Source organism: Neomonachus schauinslandi, chromosome 5 (genome assembly GCF_002201575.2).
Source record: "Neomonachus schauinslandi chromosome 5, ASM220157v2, whole genome shotgun sequence".
In the NCBI taxonomy this organism is placed as follows: Eukaryota; Metazoa; Chordata; class Mammalia; order Carnivora; family Phocidae; genus Neomonachus; species Neomonachus schauinslandi.
The window spans coordinates 12,395,855-12,407,110 of record NC_058407.1 but is presented as its reverse complement, the minus strand read 5'-3'; the positions used below and the strand labels follow the sequence as shown (position 1 = coordinate 12,407,110).

Here is an 11,256-nt window from a genome sequence, read left to right as displayed (position 1 = left end):
ACAGCCCTGGGGGGCGGAGGGGGGGGGGGGGGAGAGGAGGAGAGGAGGGGGGCAGGGGGGGGGGGAGGAAGGGAAGGGGAGCTGCTTAGCTTACCCCCCCCCCCACTGGCCAGGGCTGTCCCCCCTCCTTCCCCGTGCCCAGCACTGTCCCCACCACTGAGGGGTGATCTAAGGAAGGCAGCTTCCCGTCCCTCTCTCCCTCCTGCCCCATTTCCCTCCTCTCCTCCTCTCCCTCTGCCTCCGCCCCCCAGGGCTGTCTGCACACACAATCCCAGCCATTTCTTCCCCTTCACTTGCTCCGGGAAAGGAAGATCACCAGGCACGGACTGTGATGCTGCAAGGTCTTTTATTAAAACCAGGTGAGTCACTCCATTCGCTGAGAAGGCACACTTATGTTCCAGACCCCCGTCGCCTCTCTCGGGATGCATGTGGCTGTCCCTCTCTGCCCACACCTCTTTCTCACTGCAGACAGACTTTGGGGCCGGGGGTGATGGGAGAGCATCTTTATGGCCAGGCCTTGGTTTATGGCTTGGATTTGTGATTAGAGGTGAGGGTGAAGGTGTGGTTGAGTTTGGAGGTTGGAGGAATTGGGTTGGAGTTTAAGAGAGAGGCGAATTAACACTGCGGGGCCACAGTGAGCAAAGGGTCACATGTCTCCTGGTTCCCGGGGTGATGACCCTCCACGAGGACCCCAGTCTCCAGGCAAGCGAAGCCACCCTGAAGAGCCTAGCCCAGCCTCTCAGCCTCTCCCACCCACCTCTCAAACAAAGCAGACACTCAGAAGCAAACTCTACACGGCTACAGGAGATCTAGGCCCACCCGACCCTTGGCCCCGGGGCCCGAGTGGGTGGGGGTGGGAGTGGGGGCGCCCAGGTGCTTAGCCATGGAAACCCAGCTCCTTGTATTTGGCAGCGATGTCATTCCGGAACAGCTCCAGGGCCTTTTTCATGGCAGCCTGGGTGTCGGCGCCGAATTCCCCGGGATGCTTGCTGTGCAGGACCTGGATGATGGCTTCTGAGATGAACTGCAGGGAGGAGACGAAAGGGGGTGCTGGTCACAGGGGCGCACACGCTAGGAGCCAGATGGGAATCAGACTGAGTCCCACCTTCTCTTTACTCCACGGCCATTTATCGAGGGCTTATTACACACCAGGCGTGCTTCCGAGGGGTCTCTGTGGATTAATTCCTTCTCTCCCTACCACCCTGGGAGACAGGTGCCGACGGGGAACCAGTCCCACCTCGGTGCAAGAGCCCAGGACACTGCCCCCATGCTGGCAGCAGAAAGGAAGGGAAATGCTCCCATTCCGTGGTTTTACCCAGGATTTCCCAGTCAGAAAATCTAGAAAGAAACTATTTCCATCTGTGTGTGTTTAATTTTTGCATTCGATGGCTTAGTGTGGTTATTGCTCTAAGTAGCCTACTTGGGGGCTGGCAGGGGTGGGGGCCAGAGCATCATATTTTCTGGGCCAAGCACAGAGCTGGTGCTCAGAATTATTGGTGGGTGGGAAGGAGAGAGGCCTACGGCTCGTCCCTGGGGCCCAGCCTGTCCCGTACCAGCCTCACCGTCCCCACAAGTGCTCAGACACCCACAATATCATTACCGGGAACATCTACAGCACGGCTGCTTTAGCGACTGAAAGATCTCATGGGTGTAAAATGCAACTGGGCCTTTTTGATAGTTGGTCGAGATTTGATGTCAACCTCGACTGTGGCCAGTGGACCAAGTGGTGTCACTTTACAGAGGCCCCCGATGGGAAAGTAGCCAGACTCAGGTCACATAGCAAGTGGACAGCAGAGCTAGAATTTGCACCCAGGGGGCTGTGGGCAAACGGCTGCCAGAGCCAGGGACAGAGGCAGGGACAACACCTTGGGTGGCTTTTCCCTGTTTCTCAGGGTGCCCCAAGTGCAAGTGACCACAGGCAGGTAACGGGGGGCACATGGTGACAGAGGGCTCAGGAGGCACACACGGCAACAGCCCGTAAACACAGTTCTGCCTAGAAATAAGGACAGCGGGGCGCCCAGGGGGCTCAGTTGGTTGAGCGTCCGACTCTTGATTTCGGCTCAGGTCATGATCTGAGGGTCGTGAGATCAAACCCCGCATTGGGCTCCACCCTGGGCATGGAGCCTGCTTCTGATTCTCCCTCTCCCTCTGCCCCTGCATCTCCCCCCGTGCTCTCTCTCTAAAAAAAAAAGAAAGAAAGAAAAGAAAAGAAGAAGAAGAAAAAGAAACAAGGACAACTCCACAAACACCTGCCTTTGGGCATCGATCTGGACATATGTTGAAGTTCACCTCTAACGTCAGAAATGTCATAAAACAAAGCGGGGGTTCGGGCTGCCATGAAGTCAACCCTGCTCCTGGAAAATGTGGGAGACCCAGGTTCCAGGCTCCGCTCTGCTGTGACCCCCATGGGTGACTTCACCATAAAACAGGGGCTCAGCTGACCCCATCGGGTCCCCTCACTCAGCCTTTTCTGAGTCTGGGGCACAGCCACTAATATCCAGGTTAGGGTGGGCTCGGGCAGCCAGACAACTGAGAAAAGTTGCCCTTGGCACCCAGCCCCCTCTGTGGCCCCCTCACTCCCCGGCGGGAAGTAGCAGCACCCTAGGAAGAGCACGGAAGGAGGTCCCACAGTGAGCCAGGAGAGCAGACATGGGGCTCCGTCTTAGATTCTGCAGGGATTTACGCAGTAAATGAAGCTTGTTTTAAGTAGACCTGGGTTCTACTCCACTTGGATACATCGTTTTCTCTTTCTGAGCCTGCTTCCTTGTCCCCCTAGAGGGGAGGGGTCATTCAAGCTGTATTGTGAGCCCACCACATGCCACCAGGGTTCAGAAATGGGAGAGCCAGGGTCTGCCCTTGGGGAGCTCATGCCCCAGCCAGGAGACAGCTGGGTAAAGAGATAAATCCCAGTACAGCCGGAGAGGCGCCATGACAAGGGATGAGGATAAAGCGGCTTTGCAGGGGGGAGACGGGGGGCGCCAGTGGATGGAGCAGCTGACAGCCACATGCAGAGGGGGTGGCTTCTAAGTTGGGCCCTGGAGGATGGACAGGGGTCTGTTGCCAAGAGAAGATGGGGAGGGCAGGGGCCGCAGCATACGCGGAGTCTCAAAGGCAGGACCCGCTCCTCACGGGCAGGCAGGGTTGCCTCTGTGTGATTTGTGGGGGCAGCTGGGGTGCAGGGAGGTGAGGCTGAGAGGCTGAAGACAGGGGCGGTGGTGGTTGATGGGAGACATTGTGCCGCAAGGGATTAAGAGCTTGAGTTCCCGAGTACCGTAGATCAGACTGTACCTACTGGCTTATTAGCTGTGTCACCTTGGGCAAGCTACTTAACCTCTCTGAGACTTCAGTTTCCAAATCTGTAAAGTGGGTATGAGAAGGGTACCTGCCTGGCACAGAGTCTGCTAACTGCCTGCCCCATGCCCCTCTTCTCCTTCTTCCTTGGTAACAGAACACTAGTTGGAGTTGGAATGGCAATAGACTACTATTCCCAGCTTTCCATGCAGGTGAGTGTGGTCTTATAACTAACTTCTGGCCAATGAGATGTAAACAAGACCGCTGGATGGGATTTCTGTGACTCCTTAAAAGAGAGCTTTCCTCTCTTCCTCCTGCTTCCTGTTTGGAACATGGACCAGATGGCTGGAGCTCTAGCAGCCATCTTGGACCATGAGTCAACTTTGAGGACTCATGCCAACTTTGGCAGCACGGAAAGAGCCTGCACCCTTGGTGGCTGTGGGGCCCCCACACCGGCTCTGGACTCCTTATCTCTGAACTTCCTTTGTGTCAGAGAAAAAGAAGACCCTGAATGCAGTTCCTCACCTCGGGGAGTCTGTGAGAATTCCATGCAGTGATCCAAGCGAATGCTTACCAAGGCCCATCCTCACTGGTAGCTATGACCATGGTCTTTATCCTCATCACTGCACCAGCCTGTCTGCTGCTCCCATCCCCAGGGGTTGCACCTATCCCTAAGGCCCTTTATTCCCCAGATCTTAGTCCTCCCTCTTGCCACACCCCTCCTCCTTGCAGCTCAGGCTCTCCCCTGCCCACCCAAATTCTCAGACCATCAAAGGAGGTTCAAACCAGTTCCCCTTGCCTAGGACACCAGGGCTGTCTCTCTTTTCATCTGTAAAGATGCTGGAATGAGTGGCGCCAGCCTGCTGGCCACCCCCACCCCAGGATGGAGCCCCAGCTACTCTACTGTGGCATAGGAGTTAGGAGCGGGGGGTCTGGAGGAACAGAGCCCTAGTCTGAATCCTGGGAGTGTGCCAGGGACAAGCTATCGCCCTCCCTGTGCCTCAGTTTACTCATCTGCCCAGTGGGTACAATAGTGCTACCTTCCCATGAAGGGGAATACAAGGGGTGCTCCCAATATCTGCTCTTCCCTTCTTCCCCTAGATGACAGACTGATTTGGGGGAGAAGTGGGTTTACTCTCAGTGACCCCAGGAGGAAGGCAAAGTGGGCAATAGCCCATTTTACAGATGAGGGCCCTGGGGCACAAGGAGGAGCATCGTGGGCCAAGCTGGGACTCGAACCCAAATCGCATCCCTCCAAGGCCTGTCCTTCCACCCTCCCACCCGCCCCTGCCCTGCCTCCTACCTCCAGGTACTTGACGGGGATCTTGTGCTTGGTGGCATGTGACTGGGCCAGGGGCTTCAGCTCAGCCTCGTGATGTCCCTTCTTCTTGAGGATGCCCCCCAGGGCCGTGAGCACCGTGTTGCCGTGCTTCCTCAGGTCCTCAGAACGCCTCATGTCATCCTCTGACTTCAGGTGCTTGAACTTGTCAAACTTCTCCAGGGTCTCAGGGTGGCTCTTAAAGAGCCTGCGGGCACAAGGAGGGTGGGAGTCAGACACAGGAACATGCCGTTGGGTCTGGAGGTGGCCGGACACGAATGCCAGGCTGGGCTCCCTTACTTTCCAGCTGTGTCACCTTGGGCAAGTCACTCTACCTCTCTGGGCTTCCGCTTCCTCATCCAAACAAAGGGGATAACGGGTCCCTACCCATAGCAGCAATGCTGTGACTAAATGAGAGCATATGCACCGAGCTCACGCAGTGTGCTATACAGAGGCTCAGCTTTATGATTTTTCTCATCCTCATTATCTGCGTCTTCTGCATTGCTACCGTGAGAGGCAGGAGGGAAGGTTGTATCTGCATTGGTCCCTGGCTTCACCCCTATTTTCTCTAAGTTGTTTGGAGAGTAGGTGACTAACTGGAATTGGGCAGAAGAGGGGGACGTGGGGGCACTGGGGCCGGAGGACCCTGGATTTGTTGAGTACCTCCTGTGTGCAACTCCCTTTAGGGTCCCACTATTCCCATTTTACAGATGAGGGAACAGAGGCTCAGAGGTGTGAAGGCGTAACTCAATATTACAGGGCTGGTGTGCAGAAGGGCCAACTGGAAACAGATCAGAGTGACTCAAAAAATAGACCATGCAGGGGACTATCTCTGCAGTTTCCTACCTAGGGATCATCCTTCGGTTGCTTGAATACTTCCAGCTACAGGAGGCTCACTACTACCTGTGAGGGCCATTCCACTCCAGATTAGCTCTTGGGCTCAGAAAGCTCTTGCTTGTTTTGCTTAGACTTCCTGTCTCTCCCAGGCTCCTCACAGTATGGACAGTGAGGCCCCGGGGTCGGAGGGGGAGCCACTTGCCAAAGACCAGGTCCCCACTCCTGCCAGGGAGCCAGGGATCTGGCCACAGATCGACTCTGCCCATGAACCTGAGCAGCCACCTGTAACCTTGGACCTCAGTGTTTCCTGCTGTGGAAAGGTGGGTGTTGGTTAAAGGGAGTCCTACCTGCCGCCTAGATGGGAGTGGTTCTCCCCATTTCCCTTGTGGGCGAATGGACCACAGAGGTAAGTGACGTGCTCAGGGTCACACGGCTGGCCAGTGGCAAAGCCCACAGCAGAGACTGGACAGTTCTAGAATTCATGCTCTCTGTCTTGTGTCACACCCTGAAATGTTTCCAGGAGTGACCCTGTCTGCCCAGGCTTTCCCTCCTCCTGTCTAATGGCTTCAGGTCCTCGGAAAGTTCCTCCTTCTCGTGGCTTCCAGGCTCTGCCACCCCCTCCAGCCCTGCTATGGACACACTCCAGTTTGTGGAAGCATCTCCTAGCACACACCCTTATTCACATGCATGCACACCCAGACACACACAAGCGTGCACAGGGCAGCACCAACAGGGAGCACACCCTTCTCCCGGGAGGGAATCCCTCCTGCTTCCCCAGAATGCTCAGGGCTGTCCACACCCTGTCCAATGTCACCACCTCACCACCCCCCGGCCCCGGCCCCAGCCCCAGCCCCGCCAAGCCATGTGCGTCACTGACAGCTCATCTCTGGCACTTTTCACCCAAGGGTCCCTGAGCTCCTATTATTATCTGGTGACAATGATCCCTGCCTGGCAGATGCGAGACCTAGCACCCACAGGGGAAGGTCGGAGGTCGGGACACTGGAGGGAGCTATCTGGGGCAGATGAAGGCCAAGGACTTGTACCCAAGGTAGCCAGGAGTCTCAGATATTCTGGGAGGCCCCCAGATGTATGGGAGAAAGGACACGGGACTGAGAATTATGGAAGCTGAGTTCTGATCTCCGCTCTGTCTCCAATGTGCTGTGTGACATTGAAGAAATCACTCAACTTCTCTGGGTCTTGGTTCACCCATCTATAAAACAAAAGGATTGGTCTAGCTGATATCTCAGCCTCCAAATTCTAAGGCTTGACCCCTGCCTCACCTTCCACTCTCCACCAGTGAGCCAGCAAGGGAGCCCAGATTTACTTTTAACAGTGCAAGAAAATCGGGCTAATCCGTGCCCACCAGATCATTCCGGCACCACTCAGCCACCTCATTCCCTCGGCCCACAGTCCTGCCGCTGGGAGCGGGGGCAGCCACAGAAGGCCACACCTGGATTAACCTAACGGCAGGTCCCTGCGAATGGACAGAGGAAGCCATCACCCCGCGAAGAAGGATGGACGGATTTTCTCTCCTGTTGCAGAAGCCCTCCCTTGCCTCGTGTTGTCATCTTCCATCCTATGTCCACCTTCCTGGCCTATCACAGGCCTACAGGCAAGTCAGCAAGAAAGGAGGCCACCTCCCAGCCATCCTCTGAACTGAGGCCCGATTAGACGCCCACACGGAAGCCTGGGGCTCCAGAGCAGGGGTGTGATGAGCGAGGGTCCACGCTGCCTGGATTTGAATTTCAGCTGTGTGACTTTGGGCAAGTTACTTAACCTCTCTGTTCAGAGTGGTGATCATAATATTTACCTCATGAGGCACTTGTGAGGCTTAAGTGAGTTAATATGCATGAAGCACCAAACACGGCCAGGCGGTGTGTACCGTGTAAATATTTGCTGTCCTCCCCCTTCCTCATTGTCCCTACCACCATTATCACCGCCGTGGCCACCACCGTCTCCATCATTATCATCGGGTTTGGGAATTTGGGGTTCTGTCTATAGCTGCCCCTGGCTGGCCAAGACCCTCAGGCCGTGTTTCCTCCCTGTAACATGAGAAGTGTTGGCCACCAGCGGTGATTTTCAAACTTCGTGGCCTCAAAATTCTTTGTCCAAATGCAAAAATAAATCAAGCAGAAAGGGTTTGGGCAGGAGAAGGAACGGCAGGGGCACAGTCAGCAGCCGCCTCCCTCCTGGACCCCCACTCCTGCAGCCAGGCTCTCCAACTGACCTTCTGGCTTTTATGTTCTAGACCTTTATGATCATGTACTTGGAGTGAAGCCCTCTGTGTTTTATTAGCAGGCTCAGCCAAACAGAATTTGCTGTCTTTTATAATCAGGGGAGCAGGAGAAATGACCTTGCCAAGGTCAGTAAGGCTCAGCATCTGGAACAGAACCAAGAGCCCAGCTCCCACAGAGGCACATGTAGCCCTGGGAGTTAGCTTCCCCCCACCCCCCGAACCCTCTCCACGCAGGGGGGACCCTCCTCCCCAGACCCTAAACACTAAGAAGGCAGAACCAGTTGGCATGGTCTCTGCATGTCCCACAGCCTAAGACGTGACAAAACATTGGGCTTTCTGGGACCTTCCAGGGGCTGGAGTCTCAGGCATCACATCTCATCCCTGGCCCCCGGCCCTTGGCAGGTCTCCCTGATCCACCCTGGGCAGGGAGGGAATGTTTCCCCTGATGACCTAATACCCCAAGTCTCCTTCAAGTCACTGCCTTGGGGGCTGGCAGCCCCCAGATCGCCTTGGAGAGTCTCGTGCTCGGCAAACTGGTCCCCAACCCCAACTACCCTCCCTCTCCTCTCCAAAAGCAGGGGAGGAGCATGGGTTCAGGGAATGCCAGGGCATGAGAGCAGAAACAGACCCCAGAGACTCTGGCAGACAATCGTTTCACTCAACCAATAGGCAAACAGGACCCAGAGAGGAGGAGTGATTTGTCCAAGGTCACACAGCAAATGTGGCTGAGGAGCTGATATGTCTTGCTGTCAGGGACAGGAGGAGAAAGACAGAAGGGAACACCTCCATGATGCCAGTCAGAGGCAACAGAGAACTTGACCATCCTTCCCCAGGTATTTCTAGCATGGACCACTAAGGGCTCAGACTTCGGATAAAGCTCACGGGACTGGCCATTCTCCCCAGACATGGGACCTGGAAATGAGTGAAGCCCAAGTGAGACTGAATACACATCTGAATTGGAGAGGAAAACCTGGCCACAAAGAAGGAGGAACTCATCTGTAAATTAAAGTGTGAATGACAATCCATTCACTTGAGGCAGCTCCAGAGCCCACTTGCTCCCAGGTACAGAAATGTTGACTTACGCCCCATTAGATATTTGACTCGCACTGGCCCAGAGCATGAGAGAAGGGACCAGAAAAGGGATCTAACACCATCTGTGGTTGAGGGCAATGGGAAAATAAAATCCCACGCCATCCTTTATGTTCAAAGCTTGGAATTTTGTTTTCTTTTGTTTATTCAGGAACCCTTAGCTATAGCAGTGAAGATGCACTTGGAGACCACCCCACTCAGAGCTCTCAAATTCAAGACTTCCTCAACAACAAATGTCACGGATGGGCCTCTGTCTTCTGTTTTCTAAGTATAATGCTGTGAAGGTCCTTAGTCTGGCTCCGTCCATAACAATTACTAACATCCTCTAGAACCTGCTATATTCCACGAACAATGTCAGGCCCCTTACATGCATTATCTTATTCAATCTCACTTCCACTCTAAAACGTAGATATTAGCATTTCCCCCCATTGTATAGGAGAGGAAATGGACTCCGAGAGGTTGTGTACCTTTCCAAAGGTCACACAACTGCTCAGTGGCAGAACCCATTCTAGAGCTGCGGGTCTCATCTTGAAGACCACGTCTTAGCCTTGACAGTTCATAGACCTTAATGGACTTGTGATATGGGGGAGGTCCTGTCCCTCTCAGGTCCGTTTTGTCCTCAACCATTAATTGAAGCGGCTGGACAAGACATCTCAGGGCCTGAGAGATGGTTAACTCTGTCTACAATTCTAGGATTCCTCTTGGTGGGTGCTGGCATCCAGCATTTGAGCACCAGGCTTCTCTTGCTGCTGACACAGGCATGAGCTGGATCTCTTTTCCTCTCTTCCTTTCTGGACTCAAGTCCCTGACACAAGCAAAGGAGAACCAAGCGGGGGTTTTAATAAACTCAACCAACGCAGCCAACTGGTCAACCCCAGGCAAATGTTCCACCTTACAGGCACACACCCTTGATCTTTGGGGAGTGGGTGACAGAGGCAATGGGATCTCTTCCTTTTACCTGATGAGGACCTCCTGCCCATGGCCCGCGAGATCAGTCTCTACCTTCCCCCAGATGTTCAGCACCAAGTGCCATTCCCCGTCGCTGAGCCCCATGGTGCAGTCTGAGGAAGACAAGAAGAGCAAGTCCGGGCTGACTCGGTGTCCTGGCTCTGACAGCTGGGGTTTGAGATCGCCTGGCCCCAGAGGGATTTTATACTTTCCCAGAAGCTTGACACAGATCACTTGACAGCTTGCTCACTCTCTCTCCTCCTCCTCCTCCTCCCTCCTTTTCATGCGGGGTCTAATCTTTTCCTTTCTGTAGCTCTCACATGGAAGCTATTTTGGGGCAGGTGCCATTTGGGGGGAGGTAGGACAACTCAGGCCACAGGGGCGTGGGGGTGTTTGTGTATGTGGCAAGAGCAGGGAGGAGGTTGGGCTACTGTCTGGAGTCTCAGAAGCCAGCAGAAAGGGCACCACCAAGGCCGACGCCAGCAGCCTGAAACTCAACACTCCCTGTTGTCAACCATCCCAGGAAGAACTGTCATGTTTCCAAGCTCGGGCAGCAGCACCCTGGCTGGCCCTGGGGCTGTCCTGGCCCTTAGCAGTCTCCTTGTCCACAGCCCGCTCATTTTGCCAGAGTGCCCCTCACCCAGCCAGCAGTAGTGGGGAAGGAGCTGAGGTGGTTCCTGCTCATAGCTGGATGAACCCAGACAAACCCATTGCCTCTTGGAGTCTGAATTTTCCCACTCCACCCAGAAAACTCCTGGCTTCATGGCCTTCATGACCTTGCTCAAATATTTCCTTCTGAGAAATTTTGCTTGACCTCCCCCCTTGAGGCACAATTAATTTCTTCCTCTTTCCATTTACTTGTAGGTACTCCTGTTGTGCTGCTTCCTTCACCGTGCCATATTTTGTAGTTTCCATGCTGGCTCCGCCATGAGTGTATAATAGCAGCCGATACACACTCTGAGCACTTTACTTTTGGTAACTTGTTTAATCCCCCGACAGCCCTATCTCTAAGATAGATATGACATTATCCTTGTTTAATTGAGGGGAAGTTTGGGAAACTTGCCATGGTCACATAGTTGATGGTAGAGAGCTGGGATTCGAACCCAGAAAGTCAGCCTCTTGAGTCCAGGCTCCTGAATACCTTATTTTTATTTTCAGGGCAGCAGGGAACTTATTTTATTCACTTATGTATCTTCTGGACCTCACACATGGCCCTGTGCCAAACTGGAACTGAATAAATGTTTGTTGAATAAAAAGATAGATGGCCTTTGTACGAAAGGCAAGTGAAGATGATTGGCCTTCTTTATATTTACCCATCATCCAACCATCCATCCATCCATCCATCTATCTGCCCATCATCTATTTATCCGTCTGTCCATCCATCCATCCATCTGCCCATCATCTATTTATCTGTCTGTCCATCCATCCATCCAACCATCCATCCATCTTCCCATCATCCATTTATCCATCCGTCCATCCATCCATCCAATCATCCATCCATCTTCCCATCATCCATTTATCCGTCCGTCCATCCATC

The 11,256-nt window shown here is 54.0% G+C and overlaps 1 protein-coding gene across 1 annotated transcript in view; it reads right to left on the bottom strand.

The window, feature by feature from the left end:
* Window positions 1–877: 877 nt before the first annotated feature.
* MB (myoglobin) overlaps window positions 878–11,256 on the bottom strand; it is a 27,359-nt gene continuing 16,980 nt past the window's right edge. The window contains exons 2-4 of the mRNA XM_021687390.1: window positions 9,730–9,832; window positions 4,595–4,817; window positions 878–1,024 (exon numbers count right to left, since the gene is read on the bottom strand). Coding sequence (XP_021543065.1) covers window positions 878–1,024; window positions 4,595–4,817; window positions 9,730–9,832 — 473 coding nt within the window. The remainder of the gene's footprint in view (window positions 1,025–4,594; window positions 4,818–9,729; window positions 9,833–11,256) is intronic.